Raw genomic sequence first — 15,087 nt, 5'->3', positions numbered from 1 at the left:
CAGCGGGAGTAGTTCCCGTCATATTATAAATCATTGACCTGTAACGCAGGCTGATAAGATGAGACCACGAAGAGAGAAACGAGCGTCCTCAATTAAGAAAGATGGCTCAAACGTTGCGAGGAATGATACGGCGGACAAGATCCTGCAACGTGCGTAACTGACAAATTGAGCTTCTCGGGTTGATTTAAATGGACGAGTACGGTGCAGACATGTATATAGATGCTCAATTGGACGAGCGATTGAGTTGAAGAGACTTGCTCAGCTGTAGATCTCCTCCGTTGCGCGGACCGTGCTTTCAACCATCAACTAAAACGATATCCTCACCATCCCAAGGAGAAAAATGAAAACTTCCCTAGTGCCATGACACAAGACCTCTAGGCTCGTGCAATCTTCATTAACCTAGAGCTCACAAAAATGAAATGTTCCCTCGTACCCTCACTAGCATTCCTTTCCCCCTTTCCAAACATCAACTCTTCCTCTGTTATCCAACCGCATCGTGCATTAACAGATAAAATACAAAAAAAGTTTCCCGTCCTTACTATAAAATACCTATGGAAGGCGACGATCGCCACGTTAACCCAACAATTCACGCGATAAGTGGGAGGCCGAGACCCAACATTTCTCCACCGTACTACGGGCCGTCCCGAAACGTATACGATAGGGCAGAGAGCTCTTAGCTCATCCAATGCTAAATCCAATTACCTAGGGTCTTTCATCCTCACGTATATTCAATTGAGCCAATGAACCAACAGACCAATATCAAATCACAAATATAGAAACACAGTTTCACGATCTGCACTGGAATGCGGGGTCGTGGCAAACCCACGAGGAGTTTTTCCCCAGTGACGATCCCCCGCATTGATAGACGCTGCAGTCCGATAACCTCGCCTCGTATCGCGTCCCTAGGGAAGTTTATTTTTAAGCCGCGAACACGAGCCACGAGTCCTGCGGATACGGTAGGGCGAGAAAAGGGCGGGAGAGGGCTGGACCGTCGGGGTGAGAGTGGCAATTCGAGGTGCGGGATGTGCTTGTATGGAAGGTTGTAGCGGGCTCAAAAGAGTGGTCACGGAAGATCATGAAGAGTACAGATTTTATGTGAATAAATGCGATAAATATATTATTCTCGCGACGAATTATTCGTCTGGTATATGTCCTCGTTAATAGATATTGTGGGAGTAAGAATATGGGGTATGTAGATCGAGCCAAAAATAAAAGCAACCGAAAGAGTGCCAAACAAAGAACTTTTTGAATGACATAGGAACCCTCAACTCGAATCATCATCATCTTTCCATCATCGTGACGAGGAAAACGCAGCACCAAGTCCAGCTCGCACTCTTCTCCCTGTCTCATCATCATCATTATGCTCCCAAGTCTTCCAGTCCGGTAGAATCCAACCGTTGCTGTCGTGTAAAGAAACCTCCCCGCAAAATCAAAGCAAAGAACCGAGTTATTTCCAAGGCACCGAGAACCAAGGAAAGAGTTTGAAACGCCGTGCATGCATGATATTCAAAAAGGAAATTGTGAATCGAGAAAGCTGTCGTGGGATATATCGCTGTTGCATGCGCCGAGATAGAAAGCCAGAAATGTGGTGGTGGTGGAGATTTCAGTGCTTGCGCCTTTTGTGGGTGGTGCTGCTGCCTGATTTTGATTTTCGCTGTCTAGGCGAGCGGGGTTGAGGGATGGATGGTTCTGGTGTCAAGCGAATATCCTCATCATAACGATTTGGATCGGAAGTGTTGGCAAGCGACTCGGACTGATAAGCTACCCTTTCGTGCCGCCACGGCTGGACTTGCCATTCCTGGTATGGAGTTGGGCCGGTTGGATAAACCTCACGATAGTGGCCGAAGAGAGACGGATGGGAGGATTCAGTGCTTTGATAAACCAGACCGCTACTACTTTGGCTGGATGCTGTCCCGTTGCGATTGCGATTTGCAGAGGAAGATTGCGATGAATAACTCGGGGTTTGAGCGACTTGACTGCTGGTGTGACTGCCTTGGTTGCCAAACAGAGAAGCTCCATCATCGACATAATCCGCATCCGAGTCGTAAAGCTGAAAGTCCCGGTAAGAAGCAAGAGGTGATGAATTTGGAGAATCCGCAGAGAAAAAGCCGCTGTCATCCGACACCTCGTTGGATCTGGTCCGATAGAGAGAGCTGTTGCCTTGATCATATGCGTTGGCCGGAGCGGGAGATCGGAAGTCAGAAGGTTGCGTAATTCTTCTGTCCATGGCGGAGGCAAGCTGGCGGCCAGTTTGTTGGTAGGCCATTGTGCCAGAATGAAGTAAAGAGGTGACTATTGCGAAGACGATCTTAGGCAGCGAGGTCAGCAAGATGAAGGAAGCTAGAGGTTGGACTCGGGGTGCATCAACTTACATATTGTTTGACGATGTTGAGTATAGCGCTGATAGAAGTGAAACAATTGTATTGTGTATGTTGGTGTTTGTCGAGGGTTGTGAAGAAGGTTGAGGAGAAAGAGGTGAAGAAAGGAATTGTTCTCGGGTGGGAGAGAGAGAAAAGCTGCTGGGGGACGCGAAGCAGAAGCGACCGGCGTGCAGAGAGATGCGAGGTGCAGAGGGCCAGAGGTGCGAAGGTGGAAGTGAGTGCAGAAGCGTGACTGGTGAGTGAGTGACTGCGACAGCTGTGAGAGGGGATGGGTGAGGAGGACCATCGCCCTATGAGAGGGACCCTGGACAGGAATAGGATACAGGACTTCGACCGGAGAGGTTGACACCGACAATGGTACAAAGGTACTTGGAGTCGGAGTCGAGGACTGGTGAGTGAATGACTGGCTGACTGACGGACTGTGTGGGGTCCAGAGGGAGTTTCGCGCAAAGTGCGAGTACCTCTGGCTGTGTGAAATCTCACCTACCGTAAACACGCCGACGCCTTGGATCGGACCCGACTGAGAGGAGAGAGACTGAGGGACGACTTACTTCGGACCACACATTGCACCGGTCACCCAGACCACTCGGACATGGGGCACCGCCAGCGATGGCAGACGGTATAAGACTGAGGGAGACGCACTGGCGGCTTGCGACTTGCGACGACAGTGCCGCCCTCTTGTCTACACTCCGTCGTCCATAACCGTCGCCTTCATCGGTGCCTCTTTGGGGTACGGTGTACGGTGACGGTCTGTACAGTCAGTATGCGACAGAGTCCTGGACGGCCGTGGTGGGTGGAAGTGGTTGGTCGGGTGCGTTGGCGAAAGGAGGACTTCGGTGAGAGAGCAGCACTGGCAGGGATCAGCCAACCAGCGCCCTCAGAACGCAGATAAAAGCGGGGCCATTGTCTTTTTGAAGACCATTGGCTGCTTCTGGGTGTTCTGAGAGACGTGATGGGTCTGGGCTGCCAGCAGACTCGGACTTGCAAGCAAAACATATAAAGAAGTGCGTAGTAAAGCAATTGTGCGCTCAGGGAGTGCGGAGGGCGGTCCAAAAAAACCATCTCCCTTCTCCTCCTCGCGAAGCCGGATGTGCCCTTCTATAAGAACACATCAACATCGCCCTCGCGCAATACGTCCACTCTTATGCGACCGCCGGGCTGATCATCGTACAAGGACGGGTCTCTGTATCTTAACAAATCAAAACCCTTGTGGCGGCTACACACCGCATGTTAGTGGATTTTGCCCTTGCTTGCGACCGCTTCAGTCTGCTCCGGTGGTTGTGTATCCCTGTATTCAGGTTACAACCTGACATGGTCTCGTCCATGATGTGAGCCACCTGGTGCTAATCGTCGGAAAAGGCTGGGGATGACCGGTCTTCAGGCAGAAGCAAACACCCAAAAACAACATGACCAACCCCCGGTCCGGCACAGTTGTCCAAGCATGCAAGAGGCTAATCGAATGAGATTCGCAGACTTCCTGCGTCTTGAAACTCTGCAAGCCGCATATCGGTTACGTTGTAACCCAGCCTCATTCGTAGACCAGAATTGGATATGCGACGCTGACTGCAATCTCCTTGCCGATGATACCGGCTCGACTTGACAGAAGGAATAAAAACGCCCCCAACATGGCGAACAAGGCTCGAACGAGCAGACCTCGACTCCTCACCGAGCAGCCCTATTGTTCCCATTGTTCCCATATCTAGGGCTGACAAAAACAAGAACCGATAAACAAGAATCGACAAACGAAAAGCGACAGATGCACGACTGCTCCAAGACAACATGACACGGTGAAGACGTCTCACGTAGCATCGGACAGCGAACAAAATCTCTGACAGCCCTCACCACAATCGGAAGGCGCGTGCAGCTCATATACTGTTGATACCCTGGGTGCCGCAGCCAACTAACTCGACTCGACCAATCGCTCGAGGCGTGAAAGGGCGCTCAGAACGATATTCATCTGGCTGAGGGAGGCATCTTCCGTTTGACAAACGAGTTGGGTGTGGGTGACCGATATGCATATGTGCGAGCAGGATTCACCGGTGTGGGCGATTATCTTCCACTCTTGTGGATGTGGAACTTGCCCGCTCTTGGAGATCGAGAACTAGAAGGCCTAGACTCCACGTGATTTGCCTCTACCAGGCAGTCACTCTCAGAATTATTTGTGAATATTGTTGATTTGAAGATTGATCTTCCAAGAGATCAATCAGTCATATTGCCGTTGATTCCAATGGATTTCGGGGTGACGATGTTGCATGCCAGAAGTGTGACTACCCTCGTCGATAGGATTGAAGCCGTGCCGTTTGACGTCCGTCGATTGATGGAAACTTGCAGCATCAAGCCCAGGGTCAAAAGTATGCTTTGTTGGGTCAATAAATACCAATGGAATCATAAGCATTGATGTCTGAGATGATTCACAATTGGTCATTGGGAAGTGTGAATTGTGAAGCCGTAGACTGGTTCCTCCGCATGGCCGGCGTGTGTCACGTCCATGGCAATGGCGGCGACATCAATGCTCAGGATAATGATAATGATGATCTTAAAAATAAGAGTCATCTAGTTCTGCACTCTTGTCCGTCATCTTGTTACTATTCCTTTTGCCATCTTTACGAGCGTGTACTGCTTGCTGGCGAAGGTTCATGCATATCGCTCTGTAAAAATGGAACAGGGTACGGACGAACTTGAGAAACATTGAAATGATTGACATCGAATGATTCCGCGATTCGTGGTCTTCCCGAAACACCCGAGTCTATCCGCAACCTCTGACGCCTGTGAAAATCAACTGCTTCTGAATATGACAATGTTCTAGAAATGTGAAAGTGTGATGGGTCAAAACCCACCAGCTTGGTTCCTTCCCCATTCCCGGATTGTGTCACGCTCATGGCAACAGCATCGTCGAAGCTTGTGATAATAATGTTCTTAAAAAGAAGAGTCGCCTAGGAAATAAGAGTCATCTGGTTCTGCCTATAAAACCATTTCAATTAAACATGACCGTGATCGTGGGCTTCATTTTGTGGAGGCACTCGGCCGCTAGTCAATTCCCCTACCCACACATGATCCTCATGCCAATCAAGCAGGCAACTAAAAGTCTACAATAGGTCAATGAACAAGAACTGTGCACGGGTGGAACTCTACCAGTATCACTCTTTCAATGGCTCACCTATACATCAGAAACGGCAATCGAGCATGGCGCGTCATACGACAACACCCATCCATTGTAAAAAAATTTAGAGTCGAATGACCGTCAAAGTAAAAAATGAGTAATGCGTCTCACACACTTTACCGCCACATACTTTACCATCTATCCACCGACACATCGAAAACCTAGGTCCAGAAATGCTCCGGTAAAGTCAATGGTGGGTGCGTTCACAGGCAACAGAGCGGTCAGTTCTGCAAGTCCACAAGTGATATATGTGGGATTGTTCTAGATCCAATAGGACACTTATATTTGGAGTGAATCTTATGCTGTCTAATTCATAATCAGACAGAGATAAGTGAGAATATAGTATTGTTTACATGTATGCTTAGGGAAAAGGTGAAGTTCTGAAGACTTATGAACTGACTTATGATTCATACCTCACATATCAGCCATGCTAGTACGAGTTCTACTATACCTACGTCTGCCTGTTCACTCGCATATTTGTTCTGCCTGTCAAAATATAGTTAGTTACTAACATGACGCGAGCTTACTTACAGACAACGCAAGCTTACTTCCAGATAACTTGAAACGGAATCATTCGTCACCGACCACACTCTCAAGAACCCCACAGACAATTTGGCCCAGGAATCGTCTTATCCCAGCCGGTAGGGTAGAATAAGAGTGATAGGTTGAAGTACGTTGAGCACTTGATTTCCTCTTCCATATCTTCCTTCTGCGTACACCTCCTACCTCTTCCCTGCTTATACTTCAAAATTCACAATTCTCAGAACTCCCCCTAAAAAGAGGAATCTTAAACCTACTAGACTCGCCACCAATGCATCATGGCTCGTGATGGACAAGAACAAGTGATAATTACAACGCTTCGTTTACAAATTATAAAATATCATATACCTAAACAATAGTTATCCATTACTAGGACCATTTCAACAAATTCCATAATATGTGATATTAATCCCTGCAACAAAGTCATGTTCTCTAAAGATAACTTTATGGTTTTTCCATTTAGTCTATTCCTCTTCAAGCATGCACTAATTGGTACAACCCAGCAGTCATGTGACAAACCCAACTCGACCTTAAAGCTTCTCACGGAATACTCATAACGGTTTGTGTATATAACCTGGTATGTGAGCAAACAAGAAGTGATCCATCACGAATACAGCGAGAACTGTGTGAAGATATATGCCTTGAGGTAACAGATCTCACATGATTTCCGTGCCCAACTTTAGCATCCTATGATTGGCGACACTACTGAAGATAAATGTACGTAGCACCTAAACATGTATCAGAAATAACATGTTGCAGCAGCCCCAGCACTGCATAGTTGGGCAGTAAATGACTCACTCACCAAAATCCAATAAGATCGAACCACTTACCGCACCTATCAAAACGGAGCTTCCAATCCCATCAAAAGAGTGCCACGAGTGCCAAATGGTCAGCTTGCAACGAAAATCAACACCCATCTTCACAAAATCATGAAACTTAAGTTCTAATTAATATATGTATTATTCTATATCTGGGTATCGACCGATCAAACTCCGTCAATCACTTTTGTCTACTAATCCCGTCTATCCCGTACACGATCGCTAAGATACAACAAAACACAACTCATTACGCCAACCAGGCCCAGAACTTGCCCCACTTAGTAGTAGGTTCGCTGATGCTCCAAGTGGTATCATCAAGATCAAGTCGTCCAGTATCGATATCCGCCTCGTTCGGCTTGACGAGACTAGTACGCATCACGAGTTTATGACCGACATATAAGACGACGAACAGAATCAAACTAACATAGGCGATGAAGAAATCGACGGTGCTCCATGGAATGAAGGCCGTGAAGCCTTGAGTGAGGATAATGAGGATGTTGAAGAAGAGTCCGTACCAGGCGAACCATGGCTGACAGGATGATTTGTATGGGAGAATTTCGCGGGAGATGTTGCGAGCGGAGAGAGCGCGCATGAAGGCGATGTGGCAGCCGTTGATGCATGCCCATACGATGAATCCTGCGACACCGCAGATGTTGATGAACCAGTTGAACACTGTCGCGCCGCTGTTGGAGAGATTGAGGAGTCCTAGGAGGCCAACTGCTGAAGTTACTGCGACTGCCGCGTATGGCACGCCGCTCTTGCTGGTACGTTTTAGGAAAGATGGCGCGGATCCGTCAGCAGCGAGACCGACGAGGATACGAGATCCAGAATATACGTTCGAGTTTGCGGCGGAAAGAACGACGAAGAGAAGAACGGCGTTGATGAGTCCGGGGAGGGTGCTTACACCTGCGAGTTTGGCGGCGATCACGAACGGAGAGCTGGAAGCGTCCGATCCACCGTTGAGAAGGTCCTCGTTATCGTAGGGGACGAGGAGACCGATGAAGAATATAGTGAAGACAAAGAAGAAGAGGATTCGGTAGAAGGTCTTTTTGATTGCTGCAGGAACGTTTTTGCGTGGGTTTTCCGTCTCTCCGGCTGCGATGCCAACGAGTTCTGTCCCTTGATAGGAGAAGCCAGCTTGAATAAGGACCGACCAGAACCCAACGAACTTCGCAAGAGGTCCGGTCGAATCGAGGAGGTATGGTGCGAAAGCGCCTGGATTACCCCAGGTGTGGAATCCCAGATAGCCATTCTGACCCGCGCCAGCATCGATGCAAATGCCGAATATCAGGAAGCCAATGACGGTGATGACCTTGATCATCGAGAACCAGAATTCCGTCTCGCCGTAGAAGCTGACAGGCAGGAAGTTGATTGCCGTGATGACGACCCAGAACACGGCAATGAAGATGGCAATCGAGAGACTTTTGTCCCAATACTGGATGATAAGTCCCGTCGCAGTCAGCTCCAAGGCATAAGTGATAGCCCATGAGAACCAATAAATCCAACCCATAGCAAATCCAAGACTGGGGTCGACGAAGCGAGTAGCGTAAGATGTGAATGCACCCGTAATTGGGATGTAAGTAGCCATTTCACCCAAAGATTGCATGACTGAGTAGACGATGCTGCCCACGAAGATGTAGGCAATGAGAGCACCAGCTGGCCCAGATTTCGCGATAGCACCTCCAGAACCGATGAATAGACCTGTGCCAATTGTACCACCTAGTGCGAGTTAGTTCCTGTTGCGCAATTGATCACTCTGATCCTATACATACCGATCGCTATCATCTGTAAATGACGACTCTTCAGCTTCCTCTTCAATTCTGGCTGATGCGTCACGACCAGCTTCTCGACATCCTCCGCAGAAGAAGCATCGTGGTGCTTCTCCTGCACCGGGGCAATAGTCATATTATCTTCCTTGTTGGCCATTTTGAATTCGACTCATACACGACTACAACATAACAAAAGAAGAGAAATGAAACAGCATGAAGGGAATATATAAAGAAATCGTCGATGCGAGAGAAAAAAAAGGGTTCGTCGATTTGTTAGTGGACCCATCTCACCTGGGCTAACTTCCCGTCCATGGCCGTTCCAGATGGAAAATTGGGTGCAAACCCTTCAGCGCAAATTTCGCCTCTGGTGGAGAACTGGCCACCAAAGGGCCGGTTATTGAAGGCTTCGGACGAGCCCGATCAGGGCGTATAGCAATCCGGTTAAAGCGGATGTTTGGGAATCTTCTTCTTAATTCGGACATTTTGAGGCCATTCCCGTTGACTATCTTGCTTTGACGTTGGGAAGGGCGTGGTTTGCGATGGCGTGGTCGGGTGGGGGTTGTTCATGACGAGGTTGAGAGGTGGAAAAGAGGAAGAAGCTTTGACCACCCCATTTAGAAAATTCTCCCTCGAGGTCCGCTCACCACTTTCAACCGAACTACCTACTTCGCGGTATCGAAACCCACAAAGCCAGGATGGGCGTTACCTTTGCATTGTAAATGATTTGTAGGTATGGTGTAGTGATGTATCGCTTGTTATATCTCTGAATTACGCGAACGGTAACACAAATTGTGAATCAAGTTACTGCACATCGAGATATAAATCATCATGGACCGAATAAGTAGCCGTCGGTGCTTGTGCTCCAGTTTGTAGTTCTCTAGTATTCTAATTCGTTGCGGCAGGTGCTCGCACTGCTGTTCTTACAACATCTTCGGCGTTTGTAGCCAATAGACCTCCCGTATGCTCATTCATACCATCCCTTCAAATATTTCCTCGATAGTGCAACAAATGAAATAAGGAATTTTTCGTACAGAGCGCTGTGTTTCTGTACGACCAAAAAGAAGAAGCCGCTAATATGCTTGTTCTTTTGTTACTCCGGTCCGGTTGACGATTTGTCGAGATGAGTGTCTCAAAGGAAACTCTTTTTCATGTCCTAAAGCGAGATTGTTGACAGTGCCACATCTCGATTGACCGACACAGTATATGCCCACTCTAGTCTCACGCTTTCTTTTCCTTTTTTGACCTCACTTTAAGGTACACGAAAGGATAGATAGCTTCAGGAATTAACGTCAGCACCATTATTCCAATACTCCAAGCAGATCCGACATATGCCCAGTTTTCGGGCACGTTCAAATATCGCCATAGAAAGACGGAATAGGCAACGAGACATCCCGAAAGACGAGTTATCCTTGTTCCCACATTAACTTATCTTCGATCAAGGAGAGAGTGGGATATCTACCAAATCTCAATAGAGTGACCTGTCGTTCCTTCAGGCTGTAGCAAAGAATGCACACTTACATAGCCAACAGGAAGTTCAAGAATAATGCCAGTCCAAAAACCCGTCATCTGTTCACGATCATCTGGGAAGATGACAGTGAGTTCATACATGATGAAGATGGACACAAGGAAGAGCGCGAAATTTTGCATCGCTATTTTACGTCTTTGGCCCGGCGGGCAAGCATAACATATTACTGTCGTCGAAAAACTGATATCTAGTATAAACCAGACTAGAAAGCACGCAGTCTCAAGGGTTGTAGATGTTGTTGCAAAGGCATAGAAGAGTTCATGAGCCCACATCGCTCCCCTATATTTCGAACCGGGTTTAGTCTTGCAGGTCCAATGTCACAACATCGAGAGACTTACAAGCCGACCAAAGGCCCAGCTAATCTTTTATCCCTATAGGTTCTTATAGCGTAAAAGATGTAGCAAAAAGCATACAACAGTCCACATAAAATGATCAATCCATCTTGAATGTATAAATAAGCTTCCGGCGGATTTAGGTGTAAATCGGCAGGCTGGACAATAAGATGTCGTCCAGCAAACCTATTGGCGAGAGCAAAGGAGACATTCATCTTTGGAACAAAAGATACGATAGTGCTTGAAATTGGCCTGTAAGTCAAAAGTTGTGGCAGAATATCGTGCGTTCCGAACCTTCCGAAGCTTGAAGTGATCTCACTTTCGAATCGTTATGGTTGACTAGCTACATAGTCCGATCAGCGCCAAGCTACCATCGCACTTAGTTAGAGTACGGCAGCTAAGGGCTTACTAAAGAAGGGAGACAAAGCTTCGCTACGGATAGTGCGGATTTGACTGATGATGTGTAGCTCCGAGGAGATTCTTAGGACGCAGGTAGAAAACAAAGGATGTCGAGAATTGTATATGGGAAAGATGAGGTCTTTCTATTTAATTCTCACAGTAAGTTGGTTTTATTGAATGTTAAGTAAGGCCGAGTAGTGAATGCCGACTAGTGGTTGGTGGCTGGAATCTCAGATCACATTCCAAACCAAACCCAACAGGAACGTGACCCAGGATATCACCATTTCCAACCAACAACGCCAGTTTGAGCATGCAAGATCGGGGTTTAGCGCTTTGGTGATTGTTTGAGAACTTTTAAATTATAGCTCGTAATTCGGAAATCTAGCATTTAAATAATCTACAATCTCGAAGCGACGCTCTCACTATCTGCCTTGACCTCGACGAGCAATTTACCTGGAAATAAATGTCAGTAAGTGCAAGCTACAACATGTCGCATTTTGCAACTTACCAGTGTTAACACCGTTATACAACTCTACCAAACCCTTCTCAGCAGCACCGAGCCCGCCTTTGATAATTGTCTCTTTACGCTGAATCTTACCCTCGGCCAACCACTGCGCAAGCTCCTTTCTTGCGCTGGCGTACTCCTTAACATAATCAAAGACAAGGAATCCCTGAACTCTTATACGCATGGCTATGATCATTGAGAAGTTCTGTTGAACGGTTAGTGATGAATAAATGACTGAGGATAAACCCAAAGCCTGACCTTCGGACCCTGTGGTTTGGCGGAGTTATACTGAGAGATAGCTGTACATGATTAGCTTTGAGCACGGGACGAACAAGAATCGAGACATACCTCCACAAATTACAAATCTAGAAAACATCTTCGCCCTCGAGAACGCTAATTCCAAAACCTCTCCCCCAACATTGTCAAAGAAAACATCAATAAGATCCGGGGTCTTGGCTCTGAACTGCTCCTTGAAATCTGCAGCCTTGTAATTAAGAGCATCATCGCAACCCAGCTCTTTCAGCCACGCGACCTTGTCATCACTTCCCGCAACTCCCAAAACCTTCGCTCCCTTGAGCTTAGCGATCTGGCAAGCGATACTGCCAGTAGCACCAGCAGCACCAGAGACTACGACAAAATCTCCAGCTTTGACTTTAGCGATATCTGTCATACCAAAGTACGCAGTGAGCCCGGTAGAACCGAGACATCCAAGAACGTCAGTGATTTTGCCGTTTGATGGGATGTTAGCTAGTTGAAGCGATGGATCTGTGTCGGCGATAACTGCTACTTCAGTCCAACCCGGGTTTCCCGTAACAAGATCGCCAACGCTGAATTTTTTAGATTTTGAAGCGATGACTTTAGCTATCGTTGCACCTCGCATCTTTTCGCCAATCTGAACTGGTGGCATATAGGAGCGAACATCTAAGAAAGTCAATCAGGTGTATTGAAATAGAAGGATGTTGTAAACTTACCATTCAGCCAACCTCTCATGGCTGGATCGAGAGAGAGATACAATACCTCGACGAGAACTTCGCCATCTTTGAGATCAGCCTCAGAGATCATAGGGTTTTCTTTTAAGGCAAAGGTCTCCCCAGGCACAATGGTAGCCTTAGGTCTCTGAGCAAGGACAACGGTTTGGTATGTTGATTGAGCCATGATGTTTCTAGTTCTTGGAGTTGGTTTGCCCATTTCAACTGGGAGACGGAGCTCTATATAATAGTATTCGATGTCAGAAATAAGGTATGCGGTATGATAAATCAACGTGTGGAGAAGATGTGCGATTGCTGCGTTGTCTGAGAGCTGTGGTCTGTTCGGCCGACAGAGCTCGGTAGCTACTATACGAGTAGGGTTTTCCTCGAAGAGAAGCCGAGGTACTTCCTAATCAGGTAATACGGCCGCGCCGAAGCATTCATCCTTCATAGCAATTCTGACTGATTTACAATCAAATCTCGACTTTGAAGAAATGGGATAATACTACGATGAGGGAGGACCAATCCTTGAGTCGGTACCGAGTAGAGAGCTAATCCGTAGCAAGTGAAGTTGGTTGTTATTTAGTTGGCCAATCATACTTAGTGGGGTAAAGTGGGGCCAATGTCTAATTTGTTTTATCGGTTCTGGATAGAGCTATAAATACTTTCTCTTATACTTCAATTCTAGTGAGCCTTAGTCAAACTTTGTTCTCCAGGAGCCAAAATTAGGGTATATGTGATGCAACTAAGGTCCAACCCCCTTTCACATTATTCCCTCCTCTATTCTTTTATATGTGTTGTTCGCTGGAATCATAACATATACTGAAAGTACGGATTCTCCTTGTCTGTCAGATCCTGGAAAGCCATTTTGTCCCTATCTATATCATTCAAGTCCAGTTTCGAACGACGCTGATTCTCCCTGTAGAGAACAACGTATAATGCAATAGCAGATACTATGGTAATACAATAGCTGATGAAGTCAGTACTTTGATTTTTGAGGATTGCTATCGAGCTTACCAGATAACGAGACCAAGCCATAGCTCAGGATAGTGTCTTGACTTGGTCTGCGACTTGATCAACTGAGGACCAACAATATTTCCAACGCAGTAGGCAACGAAGATGGTTGCAGCCATAAAACACTTTTTCGTTTGTCCTGCTACATTGGCCATTCCAATGGTGATAATCAACGAGACGACAGCACCAAACCATCCGATAATGGAGTAGCCTATCACTGGAGCTGCTGCGCGGTGATACCATGAGCTTTTCCAGATAATAGCACAGCCAGCTATGACTGGTAAGCAACACAAAACAAGCAATATAATGCGAATATTTGGTATACGTGACGAAAGAAAACCTGTCAAAAGAATGAAGATAAAACAGATGCCGCCCAGAGGAAACTGGAAAAGTATAGAATCCAACGTCGAATAGCCAAAGGTAGAAACAATCAGGGGACCAAATCCAGAGACAGCTCCATTAACAGTGTAGGCAGAAGCCATCATCAATGCTACCAACCAGATCTTTATGTCAAGGACTGACTCTCGAATCTGATACCATTTGAACTTTGTGCATCGAACACCTGTTTGACCATATCTCAAACGCTCAGTAGCAACGACCCGCTCTTCAGCCGTCAAGAACCAAGCAGAAGCAGGCGAATCGGGTACAAAAAAGCAACATAGACCCGCCAGAAAGGTCAAAGATCCAGCGAGAAGGTATATATACTGCCATCGCTTTAGATTTCCACCTGTGATCTGAGCAAAGCCATAATTCAGAGCGCCTCCGATGATTGTAAAGATGCCCGTAGAAGAAAACCACCAACTTTGACGTAGCGATTGTTCCTTTTGCGTGTAGAAAGAGCTCACAATACACATTAGTGCTGTAGGTATAATGCTTTCCACGAATCCTAAAAAGAATCGCTGCACATATAGGCCTTGCCAACTTGTAACAGCTGCGGTGAGCAGACATATCAACGCCCAGAAGCAGACGATCCCTCCAAGTATGCGGCCCATTTTGAACCGTTGCAACGCGAACGTCATAGGATATAGACCCGCGAGCATGCCGAAATAGAACATCGAGGTCGCCCAACTCAATCGAGAAGTATCGTTCTTGGGAGGCTTCGTGCTTGTGTCTAGCTTCGAGAGGTGCAGGTCGGATGTCATTCCAAAGAGGACCGCTGATCCTAGGATTGCTTCTGCGAAACACAGCATTAGATTATTGTCCGTATCGAGGTACACAGATATTGAGATTCCACTTACTATCATAATAAACAAGTCCATACATGATAATCATAGCCGGTATCAAAAACAGATCAATCTTCCGTACAACTCGAGCTTCAACCGCGGGGTCAATCTCCTGTCGATGTTCCCCCACGATCGCAATCGCAACATCTTGTCCAGCGTTCCCGACACCAACTGGGTGTCCATCCTCAGGAGACCCAGGTATTGTCAAGCTGCCCGTCGCAGATTTCTCGTGTGTATGCTCCATCTCGAGATCTCGCGGTTTCGTTGCTAGGACCAGTCCTCGCCATCACTGGAAAGGTTTTCAACGTGGGTTGTGAGATATTTTTCTATCACCCCACGCCTGCGATGGCGATCTCCCAATCATTTGTCCGCGGCATATTCCCATAACCTAAAACGTTCGACAATATTGGTTGGTGGATTGCGGAAAGCCATCGCTCGTTGTGGTTTGTCTAA

General features: G+C 47.0%; 3 protein-coding genes across 3 annotated transcripts; all 3 read right to left on the bottom strand.

Annotated features, from left to right (window-relative positions):
* Positions 1-1,603: 1,603 nt before the first annotated feature.
* On the bottom strand, positions 1,604-2,266 carry GLAREA_11556 (uncharacterized protein; the record flags this gene model as incomplete). Its single annotated transcript, XM_008089699.1, has 1 exon — positions 1,604-2,266. One exon carries the CDS (start codon positions 2,264-2,266, stop codon positions 1,604-1,606), a length of 663 nt encoding a protein of 220 aa, XP_008087890.1.
* Positions 2,267-7,146: 4,880 nt separating this feature from the next.
* On the bottom strand, positions 7,147-8,825 carry GLAREA_11555 (arginine transporter, putative; the record flags this gene model as incomplete). The annotated part of the gene is made up of 2 exons (XM_008089698.1): positions 7,147-8,618; positions 8,672-8,825. 2 exons carry the CDS (start codon positions 8,823-8,825, stop codon positions 7,147-7,149), a joined length of 1,626 nt encoding a protein of 541 aa, XP_008087889.1.
* A 2,496-nt stretch (positions 8,826-11,321) lies between these two features.
* On the bottom strand, positions 11,322-14,878 carry GLAREA_11554 (MFS general substrate transporter; the record flags this gene model as incomplete). Its single annotated transcript, XM_008089697.1, has 8 exons — positions 11,322-11,377; positions 11,433-11,634; positions 11,688-11,728; positions 11,778-12,350; positions 12,401-12,735; positions 13,221-13,367; positions 13,415-14,585; positions 14,650-14,878. The coding sequence occupies 8 exons, from the start codon at positions 14,876-14,878 to the stop codon at positions 11,322-11,324; spliced, it is 2,754 nt and encodes a 917-aa protein (XP_008087888.1).
* Between the last annotated feature and the right edge of the window lie 209 nt (positions 14,879-15,087).

Source organism: Glarea lozoyensis (assembly GCF_000409485.1).
Source record: "Glarea lozoyensis ATCC 20868 chromosome Unknown GLAREA8, whole genome shotgun sequence".
NCBI lineage: Eukaryota > Fungi > Ascomycota > Leotiomycetes > Helotiales > Helotiaceae > Glarea > Glarea lozoyensis.
This window is presented reverse-complemented; position numbering and strand designations above follow the sequence as displayed.